General features: G+C 38.5%; 1 protein-coding gene across 6 annotated transcripts in view; it reads right to left on the reverse strand.

Annotated features, from left to right (window-relative positions):
• AFF2 (ALF transcription elongation factor 2) overlaps positions 1–24,698 on the reverse strand; it is a 334,844-nt gene that overhangs the window by 72,400 nt on the left and 237,746 nt on the right. For all 6 annotated transcript variants that reach the window (XM_071569499.1, XM_071569498.1, XM_071569501.1 and 3 more), the window contains exons 8-9: positions 22,982–23,033; positions 8,698–8,735 (exon numbers count right to left, since the gene is read on the reverse strand). In XM_071569499.1, the coding sequence (XP_071425600.1) occupies positions 8,698–8,735; positions 22,982–23,033 (90 nt within the window). The remainder of the gene's footprint in view (positions 1–8,697; positions 8,736–22,981; positions 23,034–24,698) is intronic.

Consider the following 24,698-nt stretch of genomic DNA (forward strand, 5'->3'; position numbering starts at 1 on the left):
TTTTCCAATAAAATCAGCCTCGATTATTGCAAGCACAGGAGCAATCCCTGAGGGAGTATATCAGGCAATTCAATACTAGGAAATGTTGTACTAGGCAAAATTAACCTTGTAGCAGTGTTATTTCCTCAGACGTTATCTAGCTGTTGCCTTTCTTTCATATTCATTGATCCTAAATGACTGGAATTTTTTTTAATCTCTCTCATTTACCATAAGATCATTATTTTTTGTATTAAAAAAAAAGAAATGCTCAAAAGACGACTGTTTTTCTTTTATTTCACTTACTCGCTGCCAAGGTGATAGACCCTTTGCTGCATGGCAGGCATATTTTTGGGATATATAAAAGGTGATAACAAGGACAACCTTTAATTGGTCCTATTTTCATGACCAGGCAAGACAAAGGAACCCTACTAGATATGTGGTCAGGAACCAGGAGGAACAAGGAAACATTATCCTGTCTCACACCCAGAATAGGAGAAATGCCAGTGGAACTAGTGGAGCTTTACAGTTCAAAAGAGAGCAGACAGGCCCACAGATTTTGAAGACACAGTTGACAGCCTCAGTTAAGTCTCACTGCATCTTAACATTATCCACTGCCTCTTACCAGGCTCTCCAAGGCAAGGATCTTCATCTGGAGAGTGGTAGAACCTAAACAGACCATACAGTTATATATACATACTCTTAACACTACTTATAGTTTTGCTCTGATTATTTACCTTCCAGCACCACAAAAAGGCACAACAGCGAGACTCACGGATATGAGATCTGAAGTCTGGCTCCTGTGCTGGATTCAGCCAGCTGTACTGAAACCAGCAGCACAGGTTATCCCAATTATAACAGGATCATGACTTTCCTTCAGTTTCCCAAGCATTTGTTGGTTGGTTACAATATCTTAATTGCTCAGAGGCAAATTTTTAAAGCATTAATATAAAAAAGAACACAGCTAGTTAGAAAATAGCTGTTACTTGATGCAACGCCCAAAGCAAACACTTAGAGTGACGGTTTGAATAAATGCTAAGTAACTTAAAAACAATAACTAAGAATAATTACAAAATCTAAAATGATCAAAATCACAGGATGAGTGAGCAGAGATAAATTGGTAACTCCTTTGATCAAAGGCAGATACACACTAAAAGTGACAAAAAAAAATTGACCTTAACTAACTTTTTTCCCATCAAAAAGTCAGGAAAAATAAGGTTTTGTTTGGCACAAACTTTCATTTTCCCCCAACTTTTAAAAATGGACCTAAATTTAATCTTGACAAGCTGCATCACAACGAAGGTGTAAAAATGTTTTGAAAAATAACAGAAGTGACCCAGTTAAAATGAAAATACCTTTTTTTTCCCAACTGCAAGACTCCCAATGAATTTTACACAAATGCATGATTAGCCTTGATCAACTGGCATATACGTGCCTCTGTAAATAAAAATATTCAGAAGACAAGGTTTGTCTAGGTGTCTGAAGCTCTATGATGTCCACTGAGCACGGGCCTGGAGGCTGAGGGGCATCCCCTGGCTGGACACAGCCAGTGGTTCTTCATATTTATGGTGTGCACTCAGATTTGTAAGAGATTAGATGGATGAGCTCTCAGAGTCTGTTCATCTCATTGTCCTGTAAGCAAACACTGTACACTGTGCAGGCTGTGTGGTAATTTAACCATCTCCTATAAATTACACAATCAACTCGGAAGCATTTCACTATAAACGTGGATGGTGATCCTTTGAAAAACATGTGTTCTCTCTAGGTACCTGTTGTGGGGGTAGCTGAAAACCTTAATAAAGCACAGGCTATTTTGTATTTCAGGACTTAGCCAACGTGACTCATTTGTACAGTTTTAAGTCCAAACAAACTGCTAGTCAACTAAATTATAAGTTATTACCACAGGCTACAGACTTTTAATACATTCTGTGGTTGGAACAGGACTGATTTACTGCTTTGGGCCCTGCCAGTAGTTATCATGCATCATTTCCCTAGAAATAAAAATAGCCCTACTGTGGTTATCCTTTGGACTGATAAAAATTTATCTAACAAGATGTGTCAGAGGAACAAATTCAGAAAATAAAGGTAAAATATTAAATAGACTTATTATTTTATGTCTAAAGTACTACATCTTCCAGCTGCTGTGATGACTTTGGAATAAAGCAAAAGGTACTGCAAAAAGGAAAAAAGATCTAAAGGAGCAATTGAGCTCTGATAAAACCCCAGGGGAATAGCTGAATTGTCAGAGCTTTGCAAGAGTCAAAATTTACATAAAAATCAGTATTTAGGGATTAATGCAATATCATCAAAAAAGATTTAATATGTGCGTTTCTTTGCAAACAGTTTAAAAGCGGGAGTTCTATAATCCATTTCCAACGCTAACCTTTAACTTGTGAGAGTAAAGTAATCCTTCGCAACATTTCGAGAGTTCACGTTCTGCTGAGCAAAGGCAGCCCCCTCAAAACAAAGCTCACTGGAAATCAGCAGTGCACACTGGGTTCACAGTGACACTCCCAGTGCCGACCCTGGTGTGAGTTCTGCATGTCTGTACACACTTCACCACGGGGTCCAGCCTGCACAGCCAGTGGCATGTGGGGGGTTTGGGAAATTTTGGAGGGATGCTAATGCTGGTGCAATAAACTGATCCCATTCACCAAACTCTGCACCTGTGCAGATGCTTAAGTGGACAGACTAGGAGGATCAGGAGCTAAAGAACATTGTCTGTAATTGCCTGTAAGAGGGCTTTTTCCTGGATTTCTGCTGGGGATTTGAGTCCTTTTGCATGCTAGACTTAAAGTATTAAAACATAAATATGAATGGATTTCTTTGAGAAATGCATATGGGCAGGCAGTTTAGGTACTATGTTATAATGGATTTTTAGAACTAATTGAATTGGTGCTGTCTGATTAGCAGTTCACCAGAAAGAGTCTGAGGAGAAACACTGGGAAGGAAGGTGTAGAAGCAAAGACAACCAGGTGGCCATGTGGAAACTGCTCTGGAGTTTTAATAAGAATGAGTCTTAGCAGGCTTGAGATTTTGTTTCTTTAAAAGTGGTTTAAGACCTTTAGCAAATTTCCATTAGGTACACATACACAAATGTCCATAGGTACCTCTGGGCCACAGCTGCATATGTATACAGGTATATACAAAAAATCATTGAATAGTTTGGGTTGGAAAGGACCTTTTAAAGGTCATCTGGTCCAACTCCCCTGCACTGAGCAGGGACATCTTCAACTAGATCAGGTTGCTCAGAGCCGTGTCCAACCTGACCTTGAATGTTTCTGGGGATGGGGCCACCTCTCTGGGCAACCTTTCAGTGTTTCACCACCCTCACTATTACAAATTTCTTCTTTACATCCAATTTAAATTGACTCTCCTTCACATACATATATGTGTATATGGCCATTCTCCCATCAATTATCCATGAATGGGAGGCTTTTTTAACCTAGACATGACACATTTCTTTTCATCTCTTTTTAAATACAGGGCAGGAGATACCCTGCAGTGGAAAACCTGAGCATGGGCACCAATAGCACTCTGTCGTTTTCATACTTCTACTGGGTGCAAGTGTCTGATCTGACTGGTTAAAAAAACCCCAACTTTCAGACCTAGCCTACTAGCATGCATTTTTGCCAGTGGGAGAAGAAGATCTGTTTATGGTTACTGCTATTACAGCATACATTAACTGACCCTCGGAGTCTGACCTGCTCGCCCTCCCGCTTAGTGAGTCAATAAGAAAATCCGTTGGCTCTGCATGACTTGCTTAGACCTCAGACCTTCTATGCAGAGTAAGGTCTATCCAGGGAAGCAAAAACAAGGTGCCACTCCAGCTGGTAAAACAAAGATATTTTTAAAGTGCAGTCACTAGAAACAGGCACTCCTATTCCATGTATAATCAAGGATGAAAAGGCCACGAAAAATACCACTGCGCTTTGCAAATGAGAGGTCAATTGAAATGTCAAGATATCAAATGTTAATGGATTGCATTTCCAATGATGGTCAGGGCAGAAAACCATACCAAGTCAAGTCAGATGCCCTTATGAGGAGAAGATGAATTTTATGGCAGGAAAAGACAATAAACACCAGAAATCTTGCTGGTTAACAAACTTGTGGCTGATGGAAAACAAATATATTTTGAAAATATAAAAAGCAGCATGATTTTAACACAAGCTATAATCCCAAAACATGTATCTGGAAGTCATTAAAAGTACAGCAAATTTAAGCATATGCAGGTGTTTGGAGAAAATGCCATATACTTTCTATTGAAGATTTTAAAGGGGACTATAAAAGAAAGGAGTATAAAGGACACTCAAGGAAGTCAATGTTTTTTTCCCCGAAGCAAGAAATCACTTCCAATATTCTCACAGTTCTACAGCATTTCATGGACTACATGACTACACCTTTAAAAGCATTCATTTTCCATTTAAAAATTCTGGTTTCTTTCTTACACAATCCTTGTATTTCAAACTATTGGATGACATCAGGTTTTAGCCAAGTCATTCTTTCACCTGCCCTTATTTTCCCAAGGAATCCATTTGACCATTTTCATAAAGGACGGTGATCTTAGGCATTTGTTTAGGATGATATTCTATCTCCAATCCTTATTTAGAAGGGCACTGGCATGCAAAGAACTCATCTCTTTATAAGGAAAACCTGAAAAGAACCTGTTTATCTTCCTATCCACTCTCTGAGCCCAATTAGTAGACATTTCCCAACAGCAGAGAGACTTGGCATGTGTCTGCATTAGCTCACTGGTGGGCTCCCACACCTGGAGGGAAATTGGCATTATTGGCAGCTTTTGAGTAGGAAGATTCCTTGGTTTATACAACAGAGGGATGTAATATCAGGAATGAAGAACAGTAACTTATCATTTGCTCTTTTGCGCAACAATAACTCCTTGGGTGGATTCCAGTGAATAAACAAGGAGAAAAGGGTTTAAAACAAACAAAAGGCAGTATTTTTTCACACGCTATGGTGCTCAATGCCACACAATGTTGCGAGGACAGAAAGTATAGACAGATTTCAGAAGACATTTTACATGGAAAATGAGCCCACTGGTGCCTCCTCAACACAGATGTGTGGTTATGGAAGTGCAAAAAGCCACCTGCAAGAAGGTGGGAGGATACTCCCCATGTAGGATGCCTCCATAATTGCTGGGGTTTTCCTATCAAGCCAAGTGAATTTGTACCTGAGAGTGGGGACTAACTCTGACAGGACCTGGATATGAGGGGATCCTGCAGCTCAGCCCACTGATACGAGATAAGTGATGTGGTGCAAGTTAACATGAACATGAATCCTCTAGGCTTTATGCTGAGGTGGACTTCCATTGCCTACACAAGTTTGGAAAAAACATCTCAGAAGAGTGATCAATTGGGTTTCAGAACAAAGCTACTATGGGATTTAAAGGTATTATTATTCTCCCCTTCTTCCATCATATCACAAGGTATATAAAACACCTAATTCCTCTGAGTATGTCCTAATTAAACAATTTCTCGTGTAACAGTTCTTAGAAATGATAAAGCCAACACAGAGTCAAATTGTTTAAGTCATGTTACCTCTTTCAGACTCTGGGAGAGGAAGCATGATAAGAACCAGCAAGTAAGGAAGTATCCAGGACTTTTACATCCAGGAAATCCCTTTTCTCCCACACACTCTCAATGTAAATATGGATAGAACTAATCTGAGAAAGCAAGTGCTCCTCACATGACAAGAGCAGAAGAGCATATATAAGTGAAATATAATGGATTCTGCAGTTACAGGGGCCACCTTGGTGCCACATACAGACAGAAAAGGGTCTCATGCTTTTGGAAAAGTTAACTGCACTATTTCCACAAAAAAAAAAAAAGTCAGTTCTGCAGACACAGAGACTTCTTAGCTATTTACTGAGTGCTTATTTATAGCAATTATGTCAGATGATTCTACCAATACATAAAGATGAGTTCTGTGGATGTCTTGTGCCTTGCAGCGCTCTGAGCAACATGGAATTGAGACCAAGCCTTCTGAAGGAGCCAAGTGGCACCTGCATCTACTTTGGCCATCAGGAAGTTCACACCAGTTAGTCTAAGCACGAAGAGACACTTGGACATTAAGAAACCAGCTGCTTGGCTGCTTTACTGAACTGTAAAAAGAAAACTTCCTTGTTTTTTTCTCTTCATAAGTGCTTAGTGCTGGAGGGATTCAAGAGAACATAAAAGAACAGTAAACTTCCTACCAAACATTATACCAGCAACATTAATAAACTGAGCAATGAAAAGTAAATAGACCATTTCAACAGAGATCTTCATCATGCTTCTAAACTAACATGTTAAATGGTGGCACTATTAGGTTCTGTCCAAGGACCTTATATAAACTATAGTTTTAAAAAGGAGTAATTTCTACTTCCAGTTTTAGGACACAAGAACTATGTCAGCATAACATAAAAACAAGGAAATTTTTATGCTAATGACAACCGCAAATATTTTATATGTATATATTTATATATGTAAAAAAATTACATATTGTAGCAGATGTCAAATGCAGTTAGATTCAACTCTACTTATTAGTGCATGGCTTTTAGCCAAAAGCAATTCACATTTGCAGAAGTGTACTATCACATATGTCTTAATAACAAAAATGTGTTTTTAAAAATGTATGTGATAAGTCACATATGGTAGAAGGAATCTGTACAGCTTTCAGCCCTTATGACAATGGAAGCTACTAACTTTATTTTGCATAGCTGAAGAACATTAAAATTCAAGTGAAAATCTCCTTGACATTTGAGAGCTACAAAAGCAGTGACTAAAAGCTAGCCAAGCCTGAGCTGTACTAACTGTGGCTGTGATGCTTACATAAATGAAAACCATGGCTACTACTGGTATCTTAAAGACATTATTCTTTTGCCCTGAAAGCTAGTAGTTTAGCATGAAATCATAATTGTATACAGGTACCTTAAATAGTTACATGTCTATGAAAAAAAACTAGGCAGATTTTTCAGCTATTTTGTTATGCAGAGTGTAATTAATATGTGTAATGGATTCCCTAGGGTACTAATTGAAGCTGTGACCATGAACATAGTCAAAGAGAAGTTAAACAACCAGTTGGGGGAAACATGACAGGGTGAAATACACACATGTAGGTGGAAAGAGCGAGACTGTCCATCTGGCCTTCTTCAATTTCAAAATGTTACACTTACTCAAGTCCTGTAAAAATTATTTAACCTAAATCACCCTTTCCCCAAACTCCCAACTCTTTCTGGTGGATTAATTGGGCATCAGTGTCACATACATGCTGTTTAATAACTGCAGAGCTCAGTGTCTCTGTTACAAGTAGGAAAACTCAATTCATTTGAGTCATTCTTGAGAATCTGACTCAAAATACATAAAAATGTGAATGAATGATAAATGATTATTTTGGAGTGTTCCCCAGGACTTTCATCACCTTGCAACTCCTGGATCCTGTATAATGTGAGGTGAGAACACAGCTCATTTCACTCTCTATTAAACAACCACCACCTTACAATGACTTTAATTCATCTTGCACTGAATTTGAACCAGCCCTATAGGCAAGAAAGGTTCCTTGTCTTATTACAAGTTTCACGTGCTATCAGGTCCCTGTTGGATCCTATTTCTAATTTTTATCAGACTGAATGAAACATAAAGCAAGAGTGATTTATGGTCATCTGACACATTGCCTAATCACTCCAAGGAGTATTCATACACTTTATAAGGTGTAAATGACTATACATGATGGAAACCAAGTGAGATGTAGAACTGTATTCTTCTGTTATATGTGCTAAAGCACAATGATCTGTGAGTCCTGTCAGTGAATGTTCTTACAAATACAAACCCACTCTAGTCCAAAAAGTCAGTATGATCAGCAAACTACTATGAAAATTAGAACATTTCCTCTGTGTGTGACAGGAAAATACAGTTACTGGGACTTGGTTAAACTGCTATGATCACCTATAGAAGCTAAAAATATGTGGTTTTATTGGTACATAAGAGCCCATTAGGACTGGAGTGTTCATTATTTAAACAGAGTAAGTGATGCTGGTACCTTTAACTGAAAATCCCTTTTCTCAAAGAGCCATGACATCTATGTAGCTACTTTCTTAATTCAATGATATATGGTTGAGTGTTGCTGCTAGAGGCCTAAGATTTAAGAACTTCTCATAAAATGCCCTTGAAATTGCTCCCTGGTAGTTTGCTCATCCCTCACAAGGCCCTGCTGTAAGGAGCAGAAACACACGTGTGGGTGGTGGGAGAAAGACGCACATACAGAGTGAGGAAGAGCTCCTAATCAACAGGGTGGCAAAACCTTCATACATAGGTGCAAAATATTCCCATGTGCCTAGAAATTTTTTGGCACATTCCTAGTGATTTCCTCCTTGTCAGACCTTCTAGAGCATTGCAATTAAAAATCATAATCTTTTTAGCATGTACAACCTTCCCCCCCAAGGCTAGGAGCACTATGTATTGAGTATGATTGTGATTATTTGGCAGCTATTCATAGACAACACATTAATTCATGGAAACTAGATTAAACTTGGGGAGTGCAATCACTAGGGATACATGAGAAATCAAAAGCTTTCCTCAGTGATACTGACCTTCTATTGCTATGATTAAGGGTAACATGAATTCTATTTTCTCCTTCATCACCATTCTTACTGTCCTAACTTTTCAGACATAGTATTCAACAACACCATTAAACTTGCATTGTCAAATGGGTATAAAAATAACTTACTTTACAGGAATGTTTCTCAATTTTGTCTTTTCAGCAGCCTGTAAAAAGAAGAGGGGTAGGGGAAACAAACCATTGAGTGCCACACCAAAGCACGGCCAAGCCACAAGCAAACACCAACACGTGGAAGCTCTTCAGCATCACACACCCCACAGCTGGGCAAGGGCTGTGCAGAGACTGCGCCCAGGGTTAGAGACACTCCTGCCTCAGTCTGTGACACCAGCATGGGTTATTTTCAATGCCCACAAGTGTTGAGGAGCTGCTCACTCAGGGCTGTTACATTATTTCCCTCTCTGAGGTCCGGCCCCATTGTCACGAACTATCTGTCCCTCTCTGGAGCAAGAACAACAGCAGGAAAAAATAAAGGGAAGAATGGACCCCATTTTCAAAACAGTTTTTATTCACCAGCAACAGAAAAGGGCAAGGAATGACCAAATGTTCAGATCAATTTCCGCTTGTGAAACCTTTGAGAAAACACACTCCAAATCATCTAAATGAGTAAATCTTTGGGCCTCTCGCCCTGCACCACCTCAGACATGGAGCCTGGTTCCAGTTTATTGCTGAACCCATTGATCTGTGTACAGTCCATTTATCATTCATGAAAAGAGCCAGTGATCTTCACAGTATATTAGAAGAAACAACTCAGATCATCTGTCAACGGCCCTCTTATTTCTGTTTCCCTCTCCACGGGGATTTCATCTCCTTCGATTCTTCTTGAATTAAAATGTTGCTAAGCAACACAGCTGGGGGCACCGATGGCAGAGCCGCCAGTCTATCACACGGGTTAAGCCGCTCGAGATGTTGGTGGAGACTTTTTCTTTTAATGCTTCGGTGACATAATTATGTAATCTGAAGCAACCTTACATCCCACTCTGGTTTTGTTAGAACAGGTAAATAACATTCTAAAGGAAGAGGGCTGGAAATACCACCATCAGATAAACTAATGTTGGTGTATCCTTTTTGAAAATTCCTCCCAGTGTTTGCAGAACCAGACTGCAATAGATATAGATGTGGGAAGCAGTCAGATGGATAGTGAGATTACAAGCACAGAGAGTGATGCAAGGCAGAATTAAGACAACTGATCCATAAACCTGTTATAGGAAGGAGAGTTTCAGTTCCTCATTACCTTCACAGATACTTTTATACAGCCTACCAAAAATTAAGAGAAGGGTTTTGGCAAGGAACTTTAACCTCTGCTAGGGATGGAAATAAAATAGTATCTATGCATGAACTGCTAATATTAGTGGTTCTGGAAAATATTCACATAAGCCTTGACAAATTAAATCCTTTATGAAAACTGATGAACTTTTGAAACCTCTGGGACCTGCACAAACAGGTCCTAAATTTTGCCAGATTGAGTTTTCTTTTGGGTTCTACAATGGGGCTAGTTTTCCAAAATACCTGCTGTCTTTGCACTTTTGCCTCCTTTCATAGCAAAGGTAAAATCCATGTTTAAATCCATGGAAATCCCTAATAATGAGCTTAAAATTTGGGACAAAGAATGAGAGCTTGTGAGAGCTTGTATGGGGCAACAGTAATCCTTTGGGCTAACTCCCAGCATGTGAAGAAAAATGTGTTTGTTTCATTTGGATTATATTTTCCATGTAAAGAATAAATCAATGAATGCATGATAGGAATCAATTACATTATTGTACAGTAGGGGTGCTAAATAAAACTCTTAAACCTCAGGAAATGCTTAAACTTCAGATTGCACAAGTAAGTGTTACAGACCCAAATCTAATTAGGTCTTCTCAAACAAGCCTATGATGAAATGAGGTCTCTGCCTCAAGAGTGAGGTAAGTGAATTGTCTCTCCTTTTCAGTGATTCTCTCCCAAATCTCCTTTTTTTTCAGCAGCCACTTTGAAATGCAGAATCAGAAGCACATTATTAAGAAACTTTCTGAGAAATAAACTACATATAACACACAAATGCTTCATTTAAAATGGGTTAAAACACATCAAAAATGGCATTTCAGTTTCCTAAACCTCCAACTAAATGCCAAGTTGCAATTCCATCCTGCAGGAAACGAAAATAATTTAAAAAATTCATAAATACCCACAATGTCAGAAGTTCTTTTTGACTTTACAGTGGTATTTTGCTTGACTATGTACCAAATAGCTGGACTATAACAATTCTGAGTTCAGGCATGTGAAACTTGCATCTAAATCAATTTTTTTCCCCTGAATTATTCAAAAATCACTACACAAAACCTGGTATGAAAATTGAGCTGAAGAAGAGAAAACAGAAGAGTGGAGAGTGTCTAGGATCACAGGTAAATAATGACAATGCAGTCAATTTAATACAAAATACAGCAGAAGATATTCTGGAGAGCATGTGCGTGATTGTGTGAACTAAACTGTTTACATGAAAGATTAAAGAAGATGAAGATATTTCAGGGAGTGAGAATTGGCAATGTCAAAGTCATAGAATATTAAAGACAGAGTCTAAACTGGATGTTTGATTTTTGACCACTTAGCTACATCAATGTCAACTGTTTGCCCTGAAACAAATGTAGCATCTTCAGAAAACAAGAATTACAGATATATTTTCTTTTCTTGGATCATCAACACTCTAGCACCTGTCTTTCCACATTTACTTCCCTTTGTTACAAGGAAAAGGCACTTTTCTAATTTTCAAGAAAGGGCACACAATGGAGGGGGAGTGTCTTCCACACACATGCTTCCTTAGACAAAACTGAAAAAAAAATATTGCAAATGCTCAGGTTAATCTACATGCCAGCCTAGTTTAATGTTGGAGCATCAGGAAACTGGTCAATTCCTATTACAAGTAATTCACTTTGCCTCTGAGCGGGATCATGGTGATGTTAAACACAGCACAGAATACATCAGGGATTTCATCTGAGAAAGAAATCCAGGATCTGTCCTCCTGCTTTTATTTGTCTTGTAGGTGTTGCTCATTCATTTTTCAAAGCGTATTTGTTACGATATCATGAGCATGCCCAGTGGCAGAACATAAAGGAAGGCAAAATCAAAGTGACATTGAGTAACTCCACACATAAAGCTTTGATGCAGAAACGTATTGTTTGAAAATGTTTGGTGTGCAGCAGGTCTGTCAATTAGAGCTAATTATTTTTCTCTGATCAGGAAGAATGCAATCTTGTTTTAGGCAGGTTTCTTTGAAATGTACGTCTTTTATATAACTTCATTACAGGAAAATACTTCTTCCAAATTACTTCTTTTCTGGGCTGCTTAGCTATTGACTCAAATTGTCTGTGTTGAGTAGTTCTCTCTGCTTTGATAATTAACTTTTGATCATTACTGAATTTAGCAGCTCTAGTCAGATGTGTTCATAGCCATCCTCCTCAACTATTTCAGTGTTCATTGCCTTTAATCTTTGAACAAAATGATCTCATTGAGCCTCCATCAGCCTCACTACTCAGTTAATAATTCCTGTTTCTCATCTTCATGACTGAGTTGGATTTGTTTTAGACTTGATGCAAGCTTTTGATTATTAATTTAAGATATTTCAAAGACAAACATGTTTTAAGAGTTATTTTTTTTCTTACATTCCTAGGCCTTTACAAGTAAGAAACTGGTTTTAACTTTGCACTGATTCCTAAACTTCATGTATTGAAAGTACTATCTAGAAAAAGAGCAGCTAGGAGGTCCCTAAACCGTGATATATGTGCCCTGAGTGAGAGATGCTGCTGCAAAAGATTGGAATGAAATTGGACTGGTATAATGTAATAGTCAATGGGTGTTAGGAGAATTACATCATGGGACCTTGGCTAATTCTGAGCCTGAAAACATGCATTAAAATAATTTAGGATGATTAGAAAATGGAAGCCAATGTGAACTAGACAATCATTCTACTTTAATTTGTAATTTTCTTCTGATTTTTTTAACAATTATGGTCTCTCCATAATTGTTCTTCTGCTCTCTGAGACCTTTTTCAACAGCTGACTCCAGTGTTGAGTAAGAAGGAAGAAGATGAAGAATATGTGAAAAGCAGTAAGACACAGAGAATATTTGCCCAGAGATGTTTTACCATGATTTTTGTAGCTGTGAATGATTCCTACCTATATACCTGATTTTGGTGTTAGCTGTTTTACCATTAGTGGAAAAACTACTTACACTGTGCTTTACTTGTTCTGCAGTGGGGATTTACCCATGAATTTGCTAGCACATAATTAGCTACTACACAAAAGCTTAAACATGGGAATAAGCACAAACAGCTTCTAGATTGTGCACAAGGACTACAAAATGTGGAAAACTATGCTTTTCTTCAACACTATCAATGAGCAGACTGGCTGTTGGATAGAATGAACCAGAAAAAGTCCTCCAGTTAGGACAACTTTCCCAGACCACACAGATCTGATGAAAATGAACTGACAAGGGGACAGCTCAAAAACAAAAAGGGGAAACAGTTGGCATCTGCAAAAGGCAAATTATATTTTTGGTGAAGTACTAAATGATAAGTATCTGCTATCCAAAGAAAAAAAAAGTATTTTCAATTACATAACTGAAAATACAGGGTTTTCATGGAAAAATGTTTGATTTTGAGAAACTGAGATTAGATAAAAAAATTCTTTTAAGGAAAATGCTTCCTCATCCTCTTGATACAAAAGCACTGATCAGCCACCTTAGAAGGCAATTGCAGAGCCTCAAAGCACATCTTGGGGCGAGACAGATGACACTTCATGCCATTGAATGTGCTGGCAGGAGGAAGGCCTTCATGCTTCAACTTCCTCCCTTCTTCCATGCTGCAAATCTAACTCAGATTTATCTCCCAGTGTCTAACCAGCTCTGTCTGCTTGGGTGAGCAGTCAAGCAACTCTACACAAATATATTTACACCCCACCATGCTGTTCTCCCATCCTGTAGGTACAGAAGAGACCTCTTGAAGACTCAGCTCAACAGCATAAGAAAAACAAAGATACTTTCTCTATTAGTTAAATTTTATATATATATGTCTACATATGTCTCCTCCTAGATTTTAATTTTCTTGGAAGCGGCACCATCCTCTTATTTATACAGAATGCCTTGCTTACGATCCTAAGTAATGAACTGAGAACCAGGATTCAACAAGTGCACTGTACTGTGCACTGATTCTGTGATGACAGAGCTGGTGCTAACTACCACTTCCTGTGGAGGAGGAGAAGATGGTATGTAGCAAACAAACCCTCTAGGATTGTGCTGAGAATCAGAAAGGTCAAACCCAAGGGCTGATGGATCAGTATGTGATGATACATATATAAATATGTGTGTTGTGTTCCTTCTTTTTTTCCCTTCTTTGCTTCTTTGGTTACACTCTCCTCTACCTGTCCCCTAATGTCAACAGAGGAGATTGTATTTCTTTCTTGCTAATTGCCTTTGACATGAAGTTGGCAACCCTGTATTTGAGATTTTGTGTGTGATGTTCTGATTAAGTCTCACCTCGAGGACAAAAAGCCCAACGTTAATGTATCCAGGACCAAAAATAATGGAGAAGATATCTCCTGCTCGTGTTTTAATTTTAAAAAATTAGTATTTTTCCTTCAGAAGCCAAACAGGTGGGATGGATCAGCTAAAATCCATTTTTTGAAATATCAAGTCACCAAGCATGTGATATCCACAAATCAGAATGGTTCACTGAACTCTTGCTGTGTATGAGCCACAGAGAGCTCCTCATCATTGCTTGGAGCAATGCAGTAACCTTCATGGCTTCACAGAGAGATGCTCAGGAACACTTGAAATACTGGAAATTTCATTTCAATAGTTGCAGTGGAGGCTGGGCAAAATAAAAATCAGAGTTTAAGTGACCAAATCTGAAACAGTCTGTCTGTGGTTTAGGAGGCACCTTCATCCTTGATGTAAGCAAAACGCTTTTAACTGAGCAACAACACAGATAAATTTGGGCTTCTTGTCATCATTTTTTCCCTAATCCCTGTTATCCATCAGGCCAATGATGGAAAACAAAGGAAATGCGCAATGAAAAATGTGGCCATTTCCAGTTCTTGAAGAACTATTCTATTTCTTTTTTTAAACAAACAAACAAACAAAGAAACAAACAAAAGAGAAAATAGCTACACACACTGAGTACCCACTACTCTCTGACCAGGTCTTGCTTGTGTAGTCATACCTGAGCTGGTTTTAAATGGATGTGTTGCAAAGTTACCTCATGGAACAGGTACCATTTTAGGACTTCAGTATTAATGTACACTGACAAAGAGGTTTGAAACAGTGCCCTCCTTTCCCATAAAAAATGCTCTTGATACGAAGTTGTTATTTGTACTAATTTTGACTCCTCAATCCATCAAAGGAGAAATTGTAATATGACATTACAAATTCTGCTGATTCTACTTTTGAAGTCCTACAAAACAGTGTAACCCTCTCCAGGTGACCCTGCCTTGTCAGGGGGTTTGGACTAGATGATCTTCAAACCCTAAGGATTCTGTGATCCTGTAATTTTACGACTGTCAAGTCAATTTTAAAATACTAACTAATTTCTCACAAAGTCTGGTAGATTTAAATGTTCCCACAATATCATTTGACTTGGTCATTGCAGAGTTCTATGGCAGGGAACAGAACCACTGGCTAGAGTTAGGCCTGTTTTTTCGCAAGAATTGTTTCATTTGAAAAACAATTATACCTCCCTGGTGACAGAAGAAGTTGGGAAAATTGTATCCAGTGGTCCATGTTTAAGGAAAAAAATCCGAATTGAATTCTGGTTTGAAACATCATTTCCCAGTAAATAATTTGTTACAAATTGATTACAAATGACCAAGGATTAATGGATGATAATGCTTTTGTGAAAATATAAAGGATCTAGCTGGGAATAGAACTCAGTATTTGTCACCATCATATTTACTGATGATTTTTCTAAAATGTGCATTTGGTTCAACCCTCCAGATGGCTAATAAATAATAAAAAACCCCATTATTTGTTGGGTTTACTCCATAACTGCATTTCAACTTGTTAATTGCATGATTAAAAAATTGAGGAGGCAAAAGAAACACAGAAAAGGTCGAGAAACATTTGTAAGAGAAATAAAAAGTCTTCTCAGGACTACTTCAAGAAATAAGCAGTAAAAGACTTGTTTCAAAGAATATCCTGTGACCTTACTGTCCAGCTGCAGGCAGTCACCACAGTCTGTGTATTCTTCTGTTTCCAAGTTCTAGCAGGAGAGCAATTCTTTGTATCCCTGAAATATAACCTGAATGGTGCTGATATTCTGTGGTCTTATAGCACAGTGTGTAGACAGACAGACAGACAGAGAGATAAGGTGCACTTTTAGAGTGCAATATCCAATTCTTCATTTTGCAATGTTCACATGAGTTATAACTTGCTGTGCCAAAATGGAAAGTAGGACAGGCAGACACCTCAGAAACAGCCCCTTGTGCTTCTGCAAATTTGCAGTTTATGCCCTTAGATTGTCCTTTGTGGCAAAGACCTTTATCTCATTCCTCTGGGAGTCCAACTTATCCCTACTCTTCTCCCTACTCTAAATAAATTAATAGTTTCCCAGCCTTGAGAAGCAAAAGGGTAGACTCACTGAGTACCAGCAGCAGCAGAGAATTGATGTTGCTTCTGTTCATGCTGCCCATTTATTTCCTTTGCAGTACTAAAGACTTTAAGGATTTTAATTTATACTGAACACTACATCTATACTAAATGTTAAATCTATTACAAGCAGGCAGCAGAGACAACAGAGGTAAACACAAGGAAATAACTCTTTGCTGACCTTGGTCCCATTTAGTATATTGCTCAGATGATTTAACTGATTACTAAATTGCACAGCTCCAAAAATTATACTTAATAGCACTGCCATGAAATTGGTAATTTTGTAAAGAAGGCACACTCTCAATGAAAGCACCCTGCTCAAATCAATTGCATTGCCACACAGTGGTCCTGACCTGTTCCTGTGCACAGGCAGATCTGTTCTGGAAAGATTCATCCTGCCAGCACAGAACGGAGCACCTTCAACCCCAACCAACCTTGCAGAGGCAGATGAATTCATCGTAAGAAAAATTAAGGTGTTTAGTTTTCATTACTGTTCTCCTTCTGGAATACCTCCAGGGGAGATCAACTTTCACTTCTTCTCCCCTTATTCGGGCTGACAGAAGCTAATTACTGGATTTATCATGCCCTTTTCAGCACCTACTTCACACTTGTTCTGGCCACCTATGAGTTCCTCCCTCAGCCTTCTGCAATGCTCCCTGTCTCAAACCCAGCACTAGCACTATCTTCTATTGGTGTAAAAAAACTCCCAGGAATTCAGATTCTGAAGTTCACAGATGGTTACTTAGGCTTTTACAGAAGAGTGATGCTGCAGATGGCCAGTGTAAGAAAGCCAGACACTTTCTTTACCAAAACTCTTCACAAGACATTCATGGTAACAATCACACTCTCCTTTGGAGGACAAAACAAAGATAAATGTGCCCGATGTGGTCAGATTAGTGAGTGTTGAGCACTGAGATGGCCTGCAGATATCACAGGCTCCAGATTTCTTTTACAAGACAGTATGGCCAAGTCTGGCTTTTCTCTTAACAACAACAATGCTGGGGTTGATCAATTATCTTACCTGCTGCTGCCTCTGCTTTGTTGCCAAAACAATAAAGGGCTTTTGCATAAGCAGCAAACACAGCAAAGGGCCCTGGGGAAATATATTTTCCTCCATGTTACAATAAAAACTCCTGTACAAAAAATTGTGTGCACAAACATGTATACACACACAGAGCACATGGCCCATCCTGTGGACTGAAAGCTGCATCTCCCTCCTCCCTCCCAATCCAAAAAGGCTGGCAGACGTCCAGGATCTGGTCCTTACAGCTGTATTGAGGAACAATCTCTATTTAACTAGTGGTGAAGGTATCAGGGTTTTTAAGCTTTCCCTGAAGTGAATGATGTCCTATGGTGTGACTGACAGAGCTTGGCAGCTTCAGCCTGGTGGCCTGAAAAACAAACCCAAGAGCAGTACCTGCTTAAAAGAGCACTGAGGGGCTATGGAGTGCCTGCTTACTTGTGTGGAAGTGAGGAGAGGACTTCTGGAAGATATATCATGTAAAACATCTTTTCAACTAAGGCATTTCATTCCCACTTTGTTAGGGCTGCCTGCCTGCCAGCATTTTCCTTTCACATATTGTTTTCTCTACTGTGGTGGAGGGTTTTTGAGACTCTGATCTGCCAGTGTCAACCCACAGCAACCATGGAGAAGGTGAGTCAGTGGGAGGGATGGAGCTCCTCCAGCTTCTGTGATGGTCTGGGCAGCAGCTGCCCCAGAGCCCAGGTAAGAGCATGGCAGCAACCTGCAGGGGCAAACTCCCTGTGGATCTGTAGTACTGTGCATTCTATAGCAACCATTTTTCCTGAGGGTTGTATTAATCCTCTTCCTCACTGATGGATGGCCTCCACAATAACAAAAAGTGTGGAAAAAATTACATGTGATTCTGTGAATTTTAACAAGTTAAAAGCTTTTGATAACACTGTGTATTTTAGTGGTATGCCATGCTTTTTGCAGAAAGCTCAGTAAAGATCTGAGCAGTTATTGAAAGCTTCTGCTGATAATAAACAAATTATATGGACCTACATCATTACCATGTGAATTATAACCTTAGATATGCCAGTCATCAAATCTCTTACTATCAAAGATTTATCTAACAGAAGTTGGAGTATTAATTTACACAGTTGATGATATATGGCTATTTCAACTAGTGTTGTGCAGAATGAAATATTTTGAGTATCAATTAAAATGGACTGAGGTAGCAAAGAGGGACATATATGCATGAAAGGATTTTTATGGTTAAAAACTAACAAGGTTGGAGAATGACTGTATTATCCTAATAGTTTCTGGTTTCATTAACGGCTTAATGAAAACATTTTGCTACAATTATAAAACATGACTGTAGATCTTAAGCAGTGGAATGTGTGTTCTTCATCAAAACACATGCTGCTGTGGCTATAACTGATGCTGCACCACTCTGGGATTTCAATGGAACCCAATAACAGATAAACTGTTTACATTAAAAGACTCTATCAAAGTTATTTTGCACCTAGTTTCATCCTAATCCATCTGATTTTTCTATAGCTTTGACAAGATGACCTCTCTCACTGTGTGTGCAGTATTGATGTCATTACCGAAGAGCTGTTCTTCAGCCTTTCTCCTGATAACAAAGTAAATGGAAATGTAGAGAAACCTTGGGGAGGTAAACAGCTTGTTCAGGATACAGCTAAAAATGGGAAAAAATACAACAGGAAAGGATATCTATTGTTACAAGGAAAGTGGTCACCGTTGCACTTTAAAAAGTGTTTAAATGATACCGTAAAGGCATATTATGCCTTAGAACCTCATGAACTTTAAAAAAAATTAACATGAATAAAGGCTTTGAAAGCTCAGCAGGCATTGTAAGAATTCAAAGCTCAGTCTATGGTTGATCACCTTTTTAGACTCAGATACAAAGTCAAACCTTTTGAGTGTAATTGCCTAATACTAACCTAGCAAAAAAGAATTATGTTTGTGTAAAATACAAACGATAGAGCAGGGCCATGAATTACATGTATATCTTGTGTTTATAGGGTTATCAGAGAAGTGGCAATAAAGTGGTAATCACTAAGGGAAGGAGAAAAAAATCAAACAGAAAAAAAAAAAAACATCTTATTGATTTGTTTTGCCAAAACCACTATACACATAAAATACTGAAAATGAAGCAGGTCTGTAACTACTATCGAAGTTTCTTTGGTTCAAAAACACATAGAATGCCAGCAATGTGCTTTAAATTAAGTACACATTTAAAAGGTTAACAGGACTATTCCTTAGGCAGAAGAACAAAGAGGAGCTGGTTAAAGAAAATTTGGTACACTACAGCTACTTGAAATACGGTATCCAGGCACAACTCGTTTGGATGCCTTTGAGCTCAAAGCTAATTTGAATTATACAGAGGTGCTTTAGAGAACAAAAATACTAACCTGTGTTTTATCTAAGCTCTTTCAGCTGAAATGAGTTACTAATTAAAAACCTACACTACTCTTCTTAATTTCTGATATATTTTTTAACAGAGTAATAAAGCCATCTAAAAGCTCTGTCCTTCCTCAGAGAAGAGTGTTAACATTAGCATTTCTGAAATGCCTTGTCATCTAGTGATTTTATTAATAGCATCTCAGTCATCTGCCTTGACTGCATCTCTTGTAGCCAATCTGAACATACTGTGCAATAGGACTCCTGAATGCAACACTGATGCATGTTCCAATATTCCTCTCAGTGACAATACCACACGAATTTACAATCCAGGCAATGCTTGAATGTAACAGTATCACTCAAATAATACACTAAACCTGGTATTATAAATATGTGACATAAAAATCTATTGGGTTGGTCAGTATGCATATTAAAAACCATTCAAGTAGGTCAAATTGTGGATAACTTAAAATTTAAAGACAGCAATTTTAATAAAACTGTCAATACAATTTTCTTTGTAAAAATATTTGACACTGATTATGCTGCTTATGTTGAAAGAGAAACACAAGGTCTATATCTTTAGATCTGTTATTGAACTGTGAGCACAGCATCAATAACTGCTTCTCAGCTGTAAATGAAAATTGATTCCAGATCTAACCCATCGTTTTCTGGGTGTCTTTAATCCCAATCACCCACAATGAGACATAGGAACCAGCATTTTGTCTATAGGACAAAGCATGTGTCATATGGCCAGCTCCAAAGCATCTACACTGAAGATACTGTGAGTTGTGTTTACATGTGTTAGATGCACGTGGTAAATCTAGCAAGCCACCAAAAATGGTAACAGGAGTCTGCAGCTGGGGTGGAGTGATTGTAACTTGCCTCATACTCTATTGCAATGATTGATATGGTCCAAAGCTTTACAGACCTGAAGCCTGAAGGGACCTGCAATGAACATCTCCTGCATGTCCCAGCCCAAAGAAATTCACTTGACAACTTCTGCTTCAGGCTCACAACTGCCAAATGCAAAAAGGAAAAGAAAACCTCAAGGTTTCCATGGAATTTGCAGCAGTTTGGCACTAGTAGGTTGGATTTCCAGTCAGTTTTCACTTACTGAAACCTTTTAAGCTCTCCAGGAGGAAATTCAAGTGCACAGCCTCCATGTAGGAATTTTTTTCTTGGTGATATGTTGCTAAGGTCATCATCATGTGAGCCTTAAGCAGAACAGACCTAACACTTTTATTAAGGAAGGTTCTTCAAATCATGCTTATACCTTTTAGGTGCAATCTCGAGTTGTTCCAAATTAGGTTTCAAAAGTGAATGCCAAAATTGGGTACCACGATCAGTAACAGCCTTGTTAATAATATCTATAGAATAAATACCTTCCATTGACTTCAACCTGATAGTTCATATCCTATCCAGAAATCAAGCTCAATTTCTTACTTGACTGACTAGAGCTATCATGTGTTTTGTGCTCCTCCTCACCAGTGGGGAGAAAAGGAAGGAGATAGTTTAACATCTGAAAGAGTGTGGGGCCCTAAATAACTGCAACACAGTTCATAAATAAGGGTGCTCCTTCATATGAGTGAGGAAGGAAGCCAGAAGAGCTTTGTTTCTTGCAGCCAAGTTTTCTAACAATCTTCCACCATGACAAATGGACTACTGGTAGTCCCAGAAGACAGGCTGATAGATCAAACTCTCTCCACATACTATAGACCTGCACTAAAAGCTGAGATCAAAGTGCACTTATGGATCAGTGTCACTACTGCCCTGACATGTAAAAATTGAAGGGTCCCTAGCAATTCTCAAAGGACAAATCCAAGGGCTCCCTACTGACTACTGTTCTCAAAGAAATGCAATTTCCTCAAAATAAGAGTAGAAATCAAGGAAACAAACTTGATTTTTACCTACTGTGTTTTTACTAATAAAAATGAGTAAATGCTAGCTTATGCTTCACATTGGCTGCAAGCACACAGCATTAAAAATCATAAGGACTGCAAAGACAATTATTCCATTTCCTTATAGAAATTGCAGTGTAAACTGTTAGAATGATTTTGAGCTGAGAGTTGTAATCTTTCCTCTCCCTGCCAGAATGGCAATGGAGCTGGGGAAGGGTCTGGAGCACAGTTCTGATGAGGAGCAGCTGAGGGAAACAACAGTAACTGCTACCTGATAATATATTTCTATTTCTGTATTTTAGACATCTCAGAATCACAGTGCCATTTTACAGGACTACTTGGGAAAATTTTCAGTAAATCAGGAATCCCAGTGGTGTCATAAGACACCAGGTTTGCACAACAGAACATCGCACAAGTACAGGATTTTGATCCTTTGACTGAAAGTCTAACTCAGTGCTAAAAAATACTGACTTGTATGAATAAGGAGTCAACTTTCACCAGAAGGTAAATCTTTCCTGGCATGACCCTAAAGGATGGATTAGGTAGCTTGAAGGAGAACATTTAGGTGGTTTAAAAATAAATAAGAAAGGAAGGCTGACTTATCATTAACATTTCCCAGACTGAACAGATGATCTTATGCTGAATTATAGTGTTACTTTCCTCTCGATTGCAAATGTTTAAACATTTGAACCTATTGCATATATAAAGTAAAATGAAGGATGAATTTAACCCAAAGTTTCAGGTTTTTTCTAAGAATGTTGAGAATATGAATTTCACCAGCATTCTTTCCCAGTATTATCCATAAATATTTATAAAGTGGGAAGCATAGAGAATCACATGAGCCAGTTTTCTGGAAATGATTCTTCATTAACATCCCGAGTAGGTTGAAAGACTTTCAGTATTGATTTACAGCTACTTGCTGAGGATTTTTCCCTCTCACAAATGGGAATCACTATATTACTGGTTGTGGACTCCCAACCCTTTACTCACTGAATGGAACAAAAACTTATGGACCCAATATTCTTGCATACAATTGTATAAATTAACTGCAAAGTGCAAACCAACTCTGTAGCTGTCTTGGTGCTCTGAAGGTGTCATTTTACATCCACTTCCAGAAAGCTCAGGAAATTCAGAAATTGAGTGCAAGGTGAGTGGAGGCTGTTCCCTGGTTAGCTTGGAATGATGGAGGTGAGAAATTCAGAGCACACTGGCTGTCATGGGTGGTGCCATGTGTGGGCTCCAATTCCAAGGTTAGTAAGACATGTTTTTGTTTATTTTTATCCACTTCACAAAGTTACTCAAGAAAACTGACCAAATACATTCCTATTTAAGTTTCCTTCTAAAGGAAGGAAGCAAATCATTTAAGATAATGGATTCTGCAGCACCTCAAACCATTTTTGATGCAAATATAGTAAACCAACACACAATCAGATCCCACCAATGAAATAACTTTGTCAGAGTATATGCTCTATGCATTTATACCAGATGTATTTACCTGTTCATTGTCATCTTCATCACTGCTGAGTTTCAGATCATCCTCAAGCATTCTGAAAAAAAAGAGAGACAATACAGAATTACATTGAATGAATTAAATTTACATACAATGGGCTAAATCTACACCTCAGCAAAGTCAGAGGAAAAGTGCTCTTTCAATTCACGAATAGTAAAATCACACCTGTGGTAAGTAAACTGGTGAATACTTCATGTATGTATGTATTAGTCCTGTGTGACACTAGGGAAGAGCCAATGACTTTCAGACTAAACCATCATGAAGTTTGGCAGTCAGCTCCTCTTTCATGTCCTCTTTTATTTGCACGTTGTCCCATGGTGATTAGTCCATATACACCTATGTGTATTTCTAAATCAAGAGGGAAATTCAGCTCTGGGACTGTTAAAACTGAGAAAACATCCTCTATGTTTCATTCTTGATTTAGGACCACTGGTTTTCTTTGAGACTGGTACCCATCCATACCTTATCAAACTGAGAATGTAAAACGGAGAATAGCAAGAAGAGGAGGTGCTTGTTTGAGGTTTGATGGGACCTCACAGTTTTTAGTATCCAAAACCAAACATTTTCCAAGGTAGAAATCTGTCAGTTTATCACCTCATTTTACTTTTTTATTTTTTAATACAGGGAAATCTCACAGGACTGCTCCCTGCCCTTGGTTAAAGGGGAACAAAATTCCTAAAAGATGTCGCTAACCCTGTGGCTCCTTCTTTTCCTTTGGCAGAAGAAAGAGTTGAATGGTACACATTACTATATTAACCCCTATATTACTTGTTTGTTTTTTAATCCAAGACATGGGTATGGAAAGATATACGATGTAAGAAACTATATTATTTGCTGTTAGAGACAGAAAATGTCTTTTCTTTTGAGGTCTGTCAATCTGACGAGACAGGACTGGCAGTCACCAAATAAACTCCTGCACAGCTTTCCATATATTTATGCTGTTATCTGGTGGCCCTCCTCAGAGCTGATATTCCTTGGGCACACTGCCACCTCACACCCATCTTTTCACCTTGACAAATTGCCTTATCGCAGGATGACGTATGAATGAATCGGCACATCTCACCCAGATCGGCTGAGACAGCCACTAAAATTGCAGAGCTCCCTTTCTGCCATCCTGAGCTACTTCACCCACGGCAGGAGGCTTGCAAATTGCAATTATTGTTTCCTTTCTGCCTTGATGGAGACTGAAGTCTATGATTTTTTATTGTTAGCCTTTAAATAACTGTAGCAATCAATGGATGCTCTGTTAGGAAGTTTTTTTTTTTTGTTTGAAGACTACCAGTAAATCATGGAAGCCTCCTGATATAAGGACTTTTAAAGAGGGGACAATAATTCCAATGTGGAAAAATAGTTGAGGCCCTGGTGGTGATCTTAAAAAGAGAACGTGAAGGAGATCTTTAAATTGGTTTGTAAGTCATCTGTCCTTCAGTGACCTCTGTTGTCGGGCAGCCCAGTGGTTACAAAGTATCTGGACACATAACTACTAGTCATTAACATCCTGATAAATGGCCAATGCCTCCCTGTAGTATGTGAACCCACAAAAGTACAACGGTAGCATGGATAAAAAGAGTCTTCTAAAAGTAAGGATTTGTGGTGGGTTGACCTTGGCTGGATGCCAGGTGCCCACCAAAGCTGCTCTACCTCTCCACTCACGGTCTGCACAGGGGAGAGAAAATATAAAGAAAGGCTCGTGGGTTGAGAT

The sequence above is a fragment of the Pithys albifrons genome, chromosome 14 (assembly GCF_047495875.1).
Source record: "Pithys albifrons albifrons isolate INPA30051 chromosome 14, PitAlb_v1, whole genome shotgun sequence".
NCBI lineage: Eukaryota > Metazoa > Chordata > Aves > Passeriformes > Thamnophilidae > Pithys > Pithys albifrons.